This window comes from Cydia fagiglandana, chromosome 14 (genome assembly GCF_963556715.1).
Source record: "Cydia fagiglandana chromosome 14, ilCydFagi1.1, whole genome shotgun sequence".
Lineage (NCBI taxonomy): Eukaryota > Metazoa > Arthropoda > Insecta > Lepidoptera > Tortricidae > Cydia > Cydia fagiglandana.
This window is the reverse complement of record NC_085945.1, coordinates 4,352,420-4,368,231: the sequence shown is the minus strand read 5'-3', so window position 1 is coordinate 4,368,231 and position 15,812 is coordinate 4,352,420. Positions and strand designations below refer to the sequence as shown.

Genomic DNA, 15,812 nt, shown 5'->3' with positions numbered 1-15,812 from the left:
GTATTGCGAAATGTCATTCGAATAGGTACGACTATATATACCAGAAAAATTTGGACAGCGTTCAAATTGTACACGATTTGAGTCACCCCGGAACGCGTACTACTCGTAGAATGGTTTCACGACAATTTTTCTGGTCTGGAACGTGTTAATGTAAAAAAATTATGATATAACGCATGCTTTGCGTGGGCCGTTGTTAGTGCTCTATATCCAGTCGATTGACACTATTTTGCGGATGCAATTTATTCGCGCTTATCTAGAAACTGCATTCCCATGCGGGTGCTTGCATACTGATTCGGCAAACATCGTTACTATCGTTAGTCTGTAGATTACCTACTGTCGCGCTAGCAGTGGCCAACTGTGTTGCCCCTAGCCAAACTAGTCATTTAGTTATTATAAATAAACCCTCGACACGCAGCATAATCAAGATCTCTTCTTAGGAGATACGACCTCCTTCATCCAAGTATCTATCTCCTAAAGTATTATTGCAAATAGCATGCGGGTATTTCCGTTTGATTGACGCTATCTTATCTAGACTTGTAAAGTGCATTCTTATGCGGGTGCCCCTATTACTCAGCCTTTATAAGCCGTACTGCACCGTACCTGGCTATAGTTTTTCCGTCAACGTGTTCCTGTTAACTGGTAAGTTCTCTTTTATTTTACTTGTGTTTATTATTATTATTGTGTGTGTACATGTATATATTATTGTCCACAGATCATGTCTGAACCTGTTGACACATTTGTTGATGCCGACATTGTTGTCAATGTTGACGAGCGGTCGCCAGACCGGCACGGTTTGGGTCGGCTGTGGTTAGACCTAACCAACTGGAACCTGATCGATGTCTTAGGATCCAACGGTTGTTGGACCTATTTCACCGCCAGCAGGTGAACTTAAGAGCGGTTGGAGCGGCGGGATCAAGGACTACCACCCATCAACCTCGTCGATCAGTTAGACGAGGAGTGGGATGCGTAGTAAAACAAAAAGAAAATTAAAAAAGGAGAATTGGAGGATAAAAGATACTTCTGTAGCCGCACGATACTTGTGTGTATAGAGTGGAGTTTCGGCTGCCAGCATTCAGAGATGAATGGTGACAGGCAGACACGACGTCTGTGCGCTGTGATGATGACTATTATGATGAGGGATAGTGCAAGTTCGCGTTCGTGTGTACTGTGAGTAGGCACATAACGTGTTGAGTATTAGGGTCAACACGTCATGTGACATTTAAGGTGACATTTAATAAATAGAAAATACATTTAATAAAATAAACAATAATTCTAATTACATTTTCATAAAGGTCACCTAAGTGCCACTCACGTAGGCCACTAGTATATAAGCACCAATTTTCTCAATAAAGATGTTCAGTATTCAGCAGACTTTCATAGTATTCATTACTACCCGAACGCCCCACATTACATGGCGACCCTGCCAGTGGAACTGCTCGACAGTTCTGGTATCACCACCTTCGGAATCGTCTAAGTTGCGCCGCCCAGCCATCCAGCCAGCCACCCAGTCAACCAGCAAGCCAGCACCACTAAGCACAGCACTAGATCCTGAACAACTATGGAACCGAGCACAGCTTCAGCCCAGTGCGGCAATACGATCACAGTAACAATAAAGGTAAACACTGATGGACAGCCTACAAGAACAGCACAATGGACAAGGAAGCAGCCACATACCCGCCATCGACCCCAACCGCCAACCCCGCCAGTACAGCGTATTCAGCAATACCACCAAGCCAACACGTCAAGGAAGAATAATAAAGGGCGAGCCACGCGCCACATCCAAGCGACCATAACCACCAATAATACTACAATAGAAGACCAGGATGAAGACTGGACAAAGGTACCTACATCAAACTAAATAATCTTCTTTACACATTTTTTTTTCTCTCTTTCTCTCGAAAATTATCATTAAATAAAGTCTATTAAATCTAATCTATAATCGTAATAATGTATAAACTATTCTTTAAACATGCAGATACAACTGCGAGCGATATTCCAAATTCTACGACGACGACACGACGACGATATTGGGCACGGGAGGGGCCCATACCCGAACACAAAGTACGAGGTGCGGGTGAGCACTATACACGAGGACACGACAGAAGACTTGGCTGTGGTCTGCGTCTGTATTCGTGCGCACGAAGCGCAGAGCGGCATGCGCGTGCGACGTTTTATGGCCCCGATAACTCACTTTATGGCGCAGTTTGAGTTTGACAACGTCACATTATCAAAAATCGGCACCGCGCATCTCGGTACCCCCAGTTCTCAGGAAACTATAACCAATGGATTTCCTTCAAAGATCTTTTGATAGAAACAGTCCATAACAATCCAACAATCAACAAGGCCCAAAGATGCAGCATCTCGAAACTAACCTTCGAAGAGAAGCTTCCTACTCGATCGAGCGAGAAAATACAAATCTTGCAGAGTCGTGCCATGGGCTGAAGGAGAGAGAGCGCGAAGTCGAACGCCGGCAATACGAAGAGCAGAGGGAACGAGAAAAAGAACGCCAGCGAATTCAACAGCTACTAGACCGCTAGGAAAAGACAGGATATTGACTCTTGGAGACGCTATACATCTCTAAGGATAACTTGATAAACTATATAATCTTATAGTTCTGACACCTAGAGACATTTACACCGCTAAATATTATAATTTTTTGTGTGTTTTGTATCTGTATTTTGTATGTAATTCGAAATTAAGAGACCATATACATCTCTTAGTATTTGTACGTTAAACTTGTGACAATGATACGACATGCCATGGAGACGAGATGGTGCCAGGCATGAAGGCAGGCGCGGAGCGGGAGAAACCGGAATTTAAAAGATGACTTGCAATATATACGATAATTTTGAAATTATATTAATTCCTATTACGAAATTGGAAAAACGGGACTTGGTCATGGGACAGGGATACGATTACCTCGTCCAATACTAATGTACAGTCTTGGGAGGGGGAGGGGGAGGGTGGTGTTACCCAGAGATCACCCATAACAACCGGTGGTGATGTGCAATTCACTAACACTACCTCTATCGTCACCACAACCACACTCGTTTGGCCTCGCCCTAAGTCTGACAAGATGAATCAAAATAATGTACTATAGAATTGTATATCTTTAAAAGTTCTACAAAAAGTCCGCGACGTCTATCTCCTCTGTGGAAGACTACATAGCGCGTGGTTCGACACGCAATAGGCCAGTTTTTTAAATTTAGTTTGTGAATTTCGTTACAGACAAATTACCATGGAGCAGAGTGAAAAATTATTAGCTGCAAAACGGGTAGCTAGTGAAGCAAGATACGAAAAAATTTAGTCATATCCTATCTTGATGGGCGAGCGGCCGACGGTTCACATCTCGGCATGCTCGCACGGGCCGGGATAGGCCCATCCGCACCTGCGCGAATTCCCCGGCACACGGCGCGGGCCCAGGTCTAATCTGGCCTGGCGCCGCTGTCTTTTATACCACGCCGCCGCAAGTTACGGGGCGATTCCTAGTCAATGTGGGCAAGGGACACAATGGCGGCCGACGTCCCCGCGCCATCTCACCCTGCGCTGAGGGCGTAGGACCGCTCTGAGCACGCCGCGCAGCTGCATTAACATCGTCTTCGCCTGGATCGTCGTCAGCACGGAGCGCCGATCGTCCTCGTAACCGTGAATCGTACGTTATCTGTCTTATGGCCACGGAGAGCGGGTTGCATACTCGTATGATACTCGCACATCCTTAGTTCGTTTTGACGTGATATGAGATATCCGATTACATCCACGCAAATTACATGATTGGATTTCAGGACTGGGAAAAGTTTGTGTGTACGCAAAACCCAAGAATGTTATGATGCGAAAAGTTACACCGTAGTGATATTTGAAGACTTCAGAGAAAATGAAAGTAACTGTTATACTGTGAGTATAAGATAGCTGTAAGTATATCACTCACTGTATTATGGAAATGATTTAGTAATAAATAGTCGTTAACACAAGCCAGACGTTTTCCTATTTACTACTTCCCGCAACCTTACCCATGGCGACCCTGCCAGAGCGACGCCGTTGCGGCGCCACATACCGCGAATCCGCGAACTAATAGTTATATGTTTTATAATCATGATTACTGAAACATTAATCGAAAAGTATAATCCAAAATCCAAAATATTTTTTGGATGAAAATATAAAATATAAATCTAATATAAAAATAACAGGAGATGTATTTAGATTTTATTTTAGACTCATCATCCATTCCACGGAATATAATAATTATATGTACATATCAGAAAATTCGTTAATATGTATATTATCGCTCATTAACACAAGCAATATCATTAAATTTAAATAATATATAAAGGTACTCGATACCTATATGTATTTAATATAAGTTTTTATTTTAGATAAAATAGTGAATACCTACTCATGTAAACTGCTTTTTTGATGCTCTTGTAATTTAATTTAAGATAAATATGTAATTTTTCTCATTAAGCGAAATGTAAATTTCTTTCAGAAATAAAGTTCTTTAAACCTAATTAACCCCTACTCACTACCGCGACACTCGCATATCAAAGGACTATTTAAAGCTCTATCTTCAGTCGTCGTTTCATTGTAATGTGGACTCCACCAACACCACCTCCATCACCGGTAGGACTTGGTCATGGGACGGGGATACAATTACCTCGTCCATACCTATAAATAGTCTTGGGAGGGGGAGGGTGGTGTTACCAAGAGATCACTCACAACAACCGGGGGTGATGTACAGTGCACACCCCACTAACACTACCTCCATCGTCATCTCCATCCTCTACGTCTAGGGTTGCCACCCGTACTTTAATATAAAGTATTGTACTCTATTTTAGCCGTGTGTACGTTATTTTTTACGAAACACATAAAGTACGCCAAAATACTTTATTTACAACATTCATCAGTGATTAGTATTTTTTTAAGTAAAACACACATATTTTATAAATTTTCATACTTAAATTGAACAGTAAAATACTTTAGAGTATGTTTCTGAACGAAATTTTATTACATTTCGCATTTTATGGGGCCTACCTACACACATGCATGACCAACGCGAACGTTGGCAAACATAAGGGACGCAGATATATGAACGCATCGCTGCGTCCTTTTCATTTACCGACGTTGGTTGGACATGAGTTTGTGGGCCCCATTACCGCTTGGCATTTTGAAATTGACATTGACAGGCTTGACAGCTGCCACTGCCACTGTCAATAGTGTCAATAAAATTTTCGCGGTATCCCCATTCCCCAATATCTGTCGTTTTTCTGTCTTGTCTCTTGTGTTGTGTGTGATTCTGCGCTAAACTTTTGTTGAGAATAAGTTTTGAAACAGTGTTAAAAGGTGTTTTGACTGTTAGATTCCTTAAATTTAAAATGGAAAGTGACTTAAGTGACGAAGAATACGAAGATGGGACTGTTCGCGTGGTAAAAAAACGTAAAGTAGAAAAACGTGCACAAAAATATAAATTTCAATGGGAAGCCGATTTCCCTTGGCTAAAGAAGGATGAAACTAACGATTTTAATGCAAAATGCACAGCGTGTGGTGTTGTTATTGTTATCGGAACAGGTGGCGTAGGTCAGGTGAGCATTAATTTTTTTTGGTACCTATTCTATTACCCTTCACTGGCTACACTACATAGATTACCTAGTTTACCTATTTGGATTAATGAAATGAAGCCTTTTAACTGGTTTTTTATTGAAGAATTTGAATACATTAATTTTTAAGCCATGTGCCAAAAATAATATTTTTCATACTACATATTAACATATTATATAATTTATGTAGTACAGTCGGCTCCATAAATATAGGTACAGATGGAACATAAATATGTAAACAGTTACACCTTATTGTCAATGTAATAAGGGTGTAACCATATTTATGACTGTTTATATATTTATAGATGTGACCGTCTGACCGTACCTAGTACCTACACACACTTCAAAGACAGGTATACAATTCCGATTAATATACAGTTTCATTCACGGTTAGTTGTTTGGTCAAGTTACTGGTGCATGTTTTAACTCTAACAGTCTTAACTTAACTAACTATACTGTATTGTTTGAGTGTTTTTGTGCATACTAAAATTACTAAACTAACTTACTGCCATGGTGTGTCTGTGACTCTGTTCAATTTTGTGTTAGTAAGAATAATGTAGTACATAAATATGTACTTGTATCATACATACTTGTCTTGTTTTATTGAGGGCCTGAGAGGGTGGACTGGTGAAGGGTGAAGGTGGAGGTAACATAGTTTGTTTTTTTTTATTTCCAGATAAAGCAACATGAGAATACTAATACACACAAAAAAAGAATGGAAATTAAAAAAACATCTGGGCTCTTAAGTAAATTCCTGACAACTCCATCTACATCTAACACTGCATGTCTCAACAATAACACTGAGAATGTTTCAGCGGCTGAGCTTGCCTTGACATATCATGCTATAAAACATAATCTTTCATACAACAGTATGGATTGTCTAGTGAAATTAAATAAAATTATCTACGTTGACTCAAGCACAGCCACCAGCATACGGTTAGGCCGAACAAAAATGGAAGCTTTAGTGACTGAGGTGTTGGGGCCATATTCTCTTCAGGGTGTTGTGGATGATTTAAAAAATGAAAACCAGTACTTCAGCCTTCAAACAGATGCCTCTAATAAAAAAAATATTAAGCTTTTTCCACTTGTTGTGCAATATTTTTCTGCAAAGAATGGTCTTCAAACTAAGTTGCTGGATTTCTATGAAAATAGTAATGAAAGTGCAGATGGCATGTTTAGTTCTATAAAGGAGTCATTAGAAAACCTGGATTTGACTTTTGAGAATGTTTCTGGATTTAGTGCTGATAACACAAATGCAAACTTTGGTGCTCGACATTCTTTATTTACTAATATTAGAGAGGAGGTCCCTGATGTATTAAAAGGCAATTGCCATGCACATATTATTCACAACTGTGTAAAGCGTGCCATGGATTTCCTGTCTTATGATATAGAAAACGTGATTTTAAAAATCTACAGTCACTTTGCTCATTCAGCAGTTAGGAGAGAAGACTTAAAAAAATTTGTTGAAGCTGCTGATGGTAATTTCCACGAACTGAAACGCCATGTAGGAACACGCTGGCTTTCACTCTTGCCTTGTGTGGATACAGTTCTAAAAAACTGGGCACCAATAAGGAATTATTTTATTAGTCTAGGTGAAGATTGCCCAATAATAATGCAAAATTTATTATTATTGAATGAAGATAAAGATTTAATAGAAGTGTATTTAAATTTCTGTAGCCATGTATTAAATGTATTTTGTAAAACTGTGAAGAGCTTAGAGGGTGATTCTATCACAGTATTGGATGTTTTTAACATAATGACAAATATAAAAAAAGATTTACTGAAAAGAAAAGAAGATAAATTTTATGGGTTTATAACAATGCAGAAAATAGAATTACTTGAGCAATCTTCACAGGGCCTAAAAAATAAAATTTTAAAAAACTTCGATCTATTTATAGAAAAAGCTGTAAGTTACCTAGAAAAATGGTTCAACTTTAAACCTGATAACTGGCTAGCTATTATAAGTCATTTTGACTTAAATTCTGCATTATCATTTCAAGAGATCTTAAAAATTACTGAAATGTTGAATATGCAATCTAAATTGGATATAGATTTACACAGAAGTAAACCTTCTAAATGATGTGAGGGAAAAGATATACAACAGCAGTTTTAAAGAATCCTGCACAGCTAAAAAATGGGAATCAATATTTTCCCAGGAAACCTTGTTTCCCAATATATTTAAAGTGATCTCACGTTTACTGTCCGTTCCCGCCACTTCAGCATTTACAGAAAGGGTGTTTTCCGTAATGAATGCGAAGTGGCGGGACGACAGAAACAAAGCTTCAATGAAGCTGATTCGAAACGAATTATTAGTGTACCTAAACCTCTGTTTACCCTGTTTAGACGCAATAAATATTTTTAAAACTGATAAAAAATTGTTAGACAGCGCCAAGTCGAACAAAAAGTATGTATTTAAAAAAATAAAATAAAATACTTTATTTTTATGGTGTGTACTTTTTATTTTTTGAATTAAGATGAGAACTACTCTATTTGCTTAGTAAAAAGGTGGCAACCCTATCTACGTCACCACCACCGTCTTCGCCACTACCACTGACTTCGACTTCGTCTCTCACGTCCTCGTCCACCACCGTCACCATCACACAAACGAGCGGTGGTGTGGCACACGTCCACTACGAGCACCAAATACAGAGAAGTATTTTATTGACGATCATAATGTAAATTCATATAGATTAGCGTAAGAATAATTTATACTGTAATTTATCATTATGAAATAAATAAACTAAACTAAACTAGAGCGGTCTCGAAATCCAGGATTGCCCGCCTTTGACGTCGACATTTTAGTGTTCCCATTAGGGGGAAGAATCAGCACGATATTTAGAAGTCATCGTCATCAGCGCGAGTATCGCAGCGGTACATCGTAGCATACATACATCGGGTTACGCAATCATCGCTTCGCTTCAAAATAGCTATCGGGGCAACGACTGTTGTAGGTACTTAATGTACCTACTGTAAAACACTGAACCCGAAAAATAAATGTCACAGGCTTTCAACACATTAAACCAAGTGCTCAATAATAAAGACCAAAAAACTAAAGAGGACGACTGCGAATTGTACGGCATGCTCCTAGCAAGTAAACTCAGAAAACATTCTGAGACTAACAGGCAACACAATATGAACAATCGAAATCGAATCAAGATTACAATTTTTAGTAGCTCCGACCCAAGCGATTTTTGGACATCACGAAAATGTTATAACCACGTTCACAAAAGCCCTTGGAAGCATTTCTGTCCACACGTTCGAGATTGCGGAACAAGACGCAAGCACCTTAATCTATATTTAATACGTCTAAACAATGGGGACATATCAGCGAACTTGTACTCATTAATCGAAATGACCGGCACAAATGTGTGAGCATTCAATGAAAAAAAAATTTGCAAACCAAAATGATGCGCTGCGTAAATCTGTCTATCGTTCGATGCTATCGTCGTGACGAAATAGAAAAAGCGATGTTCATAATTTTATTCACATCAATAATTTCATTGAGTTTCTTGCCAGTTCTTCTCAACGAGGATTTTAATACCGTGACGACCGCGCGACCGCTAATAGAAAATGGCGCCTGTAGTTTTAAAATTTGACGTGTAAACGTGTCCTAATTAAGTAATTATTACGCGTCTTCAGTAAAAATTACGATTGTAACTTTAAATACTCATAAGACACTTATGAGAAGTTAATATTACGGTCTGAAAAGTTTCATTACTTATAATATGCAATCGCCTATTTCCACACGGACCCAATAGAAAACTTTTATAACAGGTTGCAAGCACTCACTATGACTTTCGTAATAATCAACGTCCCTATAGCAGAGCAAATAAAATTTAGGTGAGCAGAAGCGTTGATATCAAATTTAAAGAATAAACCATTTGCTTAATGTGCGCTTAAGCCTCGAAACCCCTTTAACTGAGTAGGTACCAGTAAAGCAGTGTAGTGAGGCCACACAGCTGATCAGCTGTTATCCATAAAATAGACATTTAATTTATAATAACCCATTGCGGCACTCCTAAGATGCATTCACGCACTAGTGAACAATAATTAACATATGATATTATAACATATGATAAACTAGTACATAAGGCATGCATTTTTAAGCATTTAATCTTTTCTCTTCATGGCGACCCAGCCAATGCCCTGCAATCAAATGAAAAATACCTACTATTACCATCACATGACCGCCCGATTTATGCCGCCCCGGATAATGGAACAACTATGGAAACAAAATAGAATTAAAATCGAATAAATAATAAAATAACATAATACCACCGAATGTGCCAAAAATGATTATCTTCTCTTTGTAACAACAACAACAAAACACCAGAAGCACGGTCAAAGTTACTGTTAGAATAAGTATGTGATTCGATGGGAAATTTCACGAGAGAGAACACTAGTTCGCAAGCGTAGAGAAGTGACCGTTAAACAGACATGGTCAAAGACAGCTACATGCAAGTGGTGCGAGACGATATAGGTGTCGAATTTTCAATCAGGGTGGATAAAAAATCCCAAAAAGAGCTCCCAAAACACGTCATGCTCCGTGGAAACCCTATTGTTTGTTCACAGAGATCCCACTCTTTACCTATATCTGATGTTAAATTTGATACTTCACGATTAAACTTATTAGCATTAGCATTTTTTATTGCAGAAACATTTAAATCTATAAAATTTCTGCTCTGTCTCCCGCCAAGAGGCATAGAGCAATAAAGTGGACTTCGCTTTTTCAGTGGAGTCGCATGAGACAAATGATCATTGTCTTGTATGACAATAACACTTGACTTGATCCGTTTTTTTCATTGGTCTGTATTGTAATATTGCACAATGCAATATTACGCGATGGCATTGTGCGTTAGATTATGGTTCGATAATGAAGGTATTACCTACAACTACAAACATGCTGGAGATGGCACAGAAAACAACATTCTCTTCATTTCGAGCGTCGAGGCGCTCGCCTCCGACATGGACATTAACAAATGGACTGATGGATGGATATTTTCAACGCAGGCCATCACACATCCCTAGGACAAATAACTTCACCCAAGGATCAAATTCAGAAGGAAATAGAAACCAGAAAAGGAAATGCATTGAAAAGGTATTGGTTGTTAAAAAAAGTTATGAAGAACCCAAAATTCTCATTGAAAGATAAGTTTTTAACACATGTATATTACCCTGTCTTACCTAGGAACGCTAAACATAGACCCTTACGGAAAAACAAAGGGCTCTAAGAGTGTGTCAGAGTAGAATGGAAAGGAGTATCTTACACATCTAATTAAAGGATAAAGTTAAACTAACACACTCACTTATCTAGAAGACTGAGGATGGAATTGTTATTCGCAGACTTGGTACACCAAAAACAAAAAATTATTATGTATCATTTCGCAAAATATTTAACGCATCCACGCTTTTTCTGTGGAGTCGCATTAGACAAATGATCATTGTCTTGTATGGCAATAACACTTGACTTGATCCGTTTTTTTCATTGGTCTGTCTGTATTGTAATATTGCACAATGCAATATTACGCGATTGCAATTGCGATTACATTGTGTTAGATTACGGTTCGACAATGAAGGCATTACCTACAACTACAAACGTGCTGGAGATGGGACAGAAAATAACATTCTCTTCATTTCGAGCGTCGAGGCGCTCGCCCCCGACATGGACATTAACAAATGGACAGATGGACGGATATTTTCAACGCAGGACATAATAGAACTTGAGCAATTTTGAAGGACCTCGGTTTCAACGTAGGACATTCTTAACTTAACCATTTCAAAAACTAAGAGTGATTTGATAAAACGTTTTGAAAATATTTAAGTAATACTTATATATTTTTTCGATATTCAGATTTATTAACCTAAACATGGTATATATTATTCCTGATAATAAATGAGACTCGGTGAAACGTCTACGATCACACTTCACACGGAGTAGACTGATATAGATGGGAACGTTCATGATCGTAAAAGGGGACGTCGGTGTAATATGGCAATTAGCCACTTTCAGTGTTTAACGGTAGCACCGTTATACCGTAACATAAACGCATATTGCTTGTGTCAGCGACAACCTACATGTTTATAATGAGAGGTATTTACGAAGTAAATGCATTCTGTCGAATTATCTAGTGTTATTTCGTTCCGCCTATCCCTACGCCGTTACGCTGCTCTTCCCTCATCATCACCACTCCGTCTTCAGTTCGAGACACCACTTGTAACAAGAACTTCTCTTGTTATTGTAGGTGGTTTGACCGCGGCAAAGCACATCCCCCGACATTCTAGAGGAGCATGTGGTTCCTTTCGCGGGGTTTTTCGACGAGGGGTTCCATCTGATGCAGGATAACGCCCCTTGTCATACCGCGAGAATCACCAAGGGTTACCTTCATGAAGTCGGCATCCCAACGCTGGACTGACCAGCTCTGAGCCCGGACCTCAATCAGATCGAGCATGCATGGGACTACCTCAAGAGAAGAGTTCGGAAGCGGGATCCAGCTCAATTCAACGTCGAGGGCCTGAAGCCCGCATTGGCTATACTTTTGTTTTAATCAAATATAGCGTGGGAGTGATTTGACCTATTCTGTTATCAGTTACTACAGCATATTTCATTCGCTATTATCTAATTGCGTAATTGGGTCACTTGTTCCTCTATTTGCATCGGATGTGTTTTAACAATTTATTGTCTTCATTATTTTATAGACCAGCAAACACTATGAACGTTTAAATTAAAATAAATAAAAAATGGATTACGCTATTGCATTGTGCGTTAAATTATGGTTCGATAATGAAGTACACAACTACAAACGTGCTGGAGATGGGACAGAAAATAACATTCTCTTCATTTCGAGCGTCGAGGCGCTCGCCCCCGACATGGACATTAACAAATGGACAGATGGACGGATATTTTCAACGCAGGACATAATAGAACTTGAGCAATTCTGAAGGACCTCGGTTTCAACGTAGGACATTCTTAACTTAACCATTTCAAAAACTCAAAGATTGATTTGATAAGCTTGTTTGATTAAACGTTTTGAAAGTATTTAAGTAATACTTATATATTTTTTCGATATTCTGATTTATTAACATAAACATGTTTTATATATTATTCCTGATAATAAAGGAGACTCGGTGAAACGTCTACGATCACACTTCACACGGACTAGACTGATCGTTTTCCAACCGACCGAACTATATAAATAAATCCATACTGAAGATGATATCCTAAGGCCTGAGTTACACTTGTAAGTTTTACTTACGTAAGTAGGGACACGGCTATACTACAGAATGAGAGATGAATATCGTTATCTCATTCTAACAAATAGCTTTGTCCCTACTTACGTAAGTAAAACTTACAAGTGTATCTCAGGCCTAATCAAAATGTATACTTATCGTTGTAACCAATCACCTGTAATGGTGATCATGATTGGCTGCTTACTAGAGACAAATGTTTGGGCGAAACTAGAATCACAGATTGGCACCTCTACTAACGCCACCCAGTAGCGAGTAGCAAAGCTACGCCGTTAGGGACTACCTATTCCGAAAGATGCCGCTGGCGTAGAGATAGATAGCGCGAACGCTTGGTCGACGTAGATTCCTTAAGTTGGCTTGCTTATTTTTATACGACATCTTTCTTCAACGGATTATCCTGGTATTGACGGACTCCCGGCTCACTAGATACGATCCTGCTATACTACTAATGTGATGTGTTCGTATCCCGAACCGTTACTTTAGTAATTGGCGGTAAATAAAGTGTACCTACTCTGTACCGTACTTGAGTTCATTTCCATTATAAACTATATTTCACTTCCGCCGTTTCAATCTCAACCGTCCACTCCAACCAGGTTACAACATTAATTAAAGGCTTGGCCACACACAGAGCGCGACGCAGCGCCGCGTCCGCGCCGCGTCCACGCCGCGCGACCGCGGCACATGCTAACAGGTTACCGACGTCAAACAGACTGCGTCCCGCCGGTATCACGCCCCGCTTCTGTCGCGCCCCGCGCCGCGCGGCCCCTTGCGTCCGCGCGGCGCGTGCGCAGCGCTGCGCCGAGCGAACGCGGCGGCCCGCCGCGTCGCGCAAGGTCACATCAGTAGGATCGGACGATAGGCAGCGAGCGGTGCGCCGCGTTCCCGCGCGGCCGCGCCGCGTTCACGCGCGCCTTGAGGGCGTGTTGAGAGCGTGAGGCCGGCGCGATCGGCGCGCGCCCTGTTTGACCAGGCTTCGCGTCGGCATCACGCGGCGCGGACGCGGCGCTGCGTCGCGCTCTGTGTGTGGCCAAGCCTTAATTAATTATGCTACAAGAGAAGCGCTAGTAGAGACAGACATGTAAAAGAGCAATTATATGACTAGCACTAGAATTACTGTAAATGATTTGTTATGATCGAGTTATCTATATCATAAAAACAAAGACCATGATCAAAGAAAACCATATGCTCTGATCTGTATTAATAAAATAATGTCAAATGGACTGGAAATACATTTGAATACTCGTACATCGAGATACGAGAATTTAATAGATATTTAACTTTGTAGTAAGGGTTACTCCACGGACGAAAACAACGCAGGACATAAGAAACTTGAGCAATCTTAAAGGTGCTCAATTCCATCGCAGGACATTCTTAACCATTTCAAAAACGCTATGAAAGTATTAATATATTTATTCGACATCCATATTCATTAACATAAACATTTGTTACATAAAATTCCTGACAATATAGGAAACTCGGAGAGACATGTATGTTCACAAGGAGTACAGACTAGATGGCACCGTCTTCAAAAAGTTAACCGAACTATATAAATTTATGTATCCAATAGAAAAAGACAAAAGAAAACTTATGTAAATGTGGCCTGAGGTATTATACTATTAAATAAAAAAGTCGACTGAAATGTGCCTTAAGAATTTATTATGTAAAATAGAACAACAGCAATATAGAATATGTACACCACACACATACCTAGGACAAATAATTTCACCCGGACCCGGGGATCAAATTCAGAAGGAAATAGCAACCAGAATAGAAAATGCATGGAAAAGGTATTGGTCGCTAAAAGAAGTTATGGAAAATCCAAAATTCTCATTACAAGAAGGAAGTTTTTAACACATGTATATTACCCTGTCTTACCTATGGGAGCTAAACATGGGCCCCACGGAAAAACAAAGACAAAAACATTAACCGAAGGAAACGAGGAGCCCATGGACCTCACGACCATCGTCGAAACGGACCTCATCCAACCGTCCGATCTGGGGTTCGCGGATCCGGGGGAGGCGGCACTGCAACAGAAGAATGCGAACGGCCAGAGTGTGAAGCAGGGGGAAAGGAAAAGAAGGAGGACCAGGTCGCTGTCATCAATATTGGTGATGTCCGACGGCCCTAGCAGCCCTGGCGAGTTGACTGCACCAATGCTGCTGCCTGAGCTGGAAGGCAAACCGGCGGACGTACAGGCCTACACACCACAAGGACAGCCACCACGCACACCACCAACAACCCCCCCCCAACACACCCACCCCTACCGAGCGCTCCATACCCCCGTTGGAAAAACTGTAAGAGTGTGTCAGAATAGAATGGAAAGGAGTATGTTACAGATCAAATTAAAAAATGAATAAACTAACACACTCACTTATCTAGAAGATGGGATAGAATTATTATTTGCAGACTTGGTACACCAAAAACAAAAAATATTATGTATAATTTCGCAAAATATGAGACCTATCATGCCAAACTTTGATCCAAAACATTTACTGTCCGACGAAGACGACAGAGACTTGGAAAACTTTGACGACATTCGGCTCAATGTTTTCCATGTTTTGTAATAATTATAGTGTATACCAACGCTGTGATCACAACGAAGCGATCGAGAATGTCTGCCTTTAATTAACTGTATAGTATTTTGATAGACTAGTTTATTGGTATTATAGTAATGAATAATTATTTGTTTCAGCTCATTCTGAAATAGTGTACCCCAGATTACCCGCTAATAAGATATTAATTAAGTAATATTGCCCCAAAAACAACCTAGTTCATTTTCAACACAGGACAATAAAATTTGAGCAATTTTAAAGGAGCTCAGTTTCAACATAGGACATTCTTAACCATTTCAAATAGTCTAGTACTTTTTGGTTGCTTGTTTGATAAAACATTTTAAAAGTACTCATTTATATATATTTATTTGACATTCAGATTAATTAACAACAACATATTTTATAAAAATTTCTAATAATAAAGGAG

The 15,812-nt window shown here is 39.7% G+C and overlaps 1 protein-coding gene across 1 annotated transcript; it reads left to right on the top strand.

The window, feature by feature from the left end:
* The first annotated feature begins 1,558 nt into the window (after positions 1–1,558).
* On the top strand, positions 1,559–8,057 carry LOC134670967 (uncharacterized). The gene is made up of 3 exons (XM_063528791.1): positions 1,559–1,840; positions 1,976–2,161; positions 6,244–8,057. Exons 1-3 carry the CDS (start codon positions 1,559–1,561, stop codon positions 7,666–7,668), a joined length of 1,893 nt encoding a protein of 630 aa, XP_063384861.1. The 3' UTR covers positions 7,669–8,057.
* Positions 8,058–15,812: the final 7,755 nt, after the last annotated feature.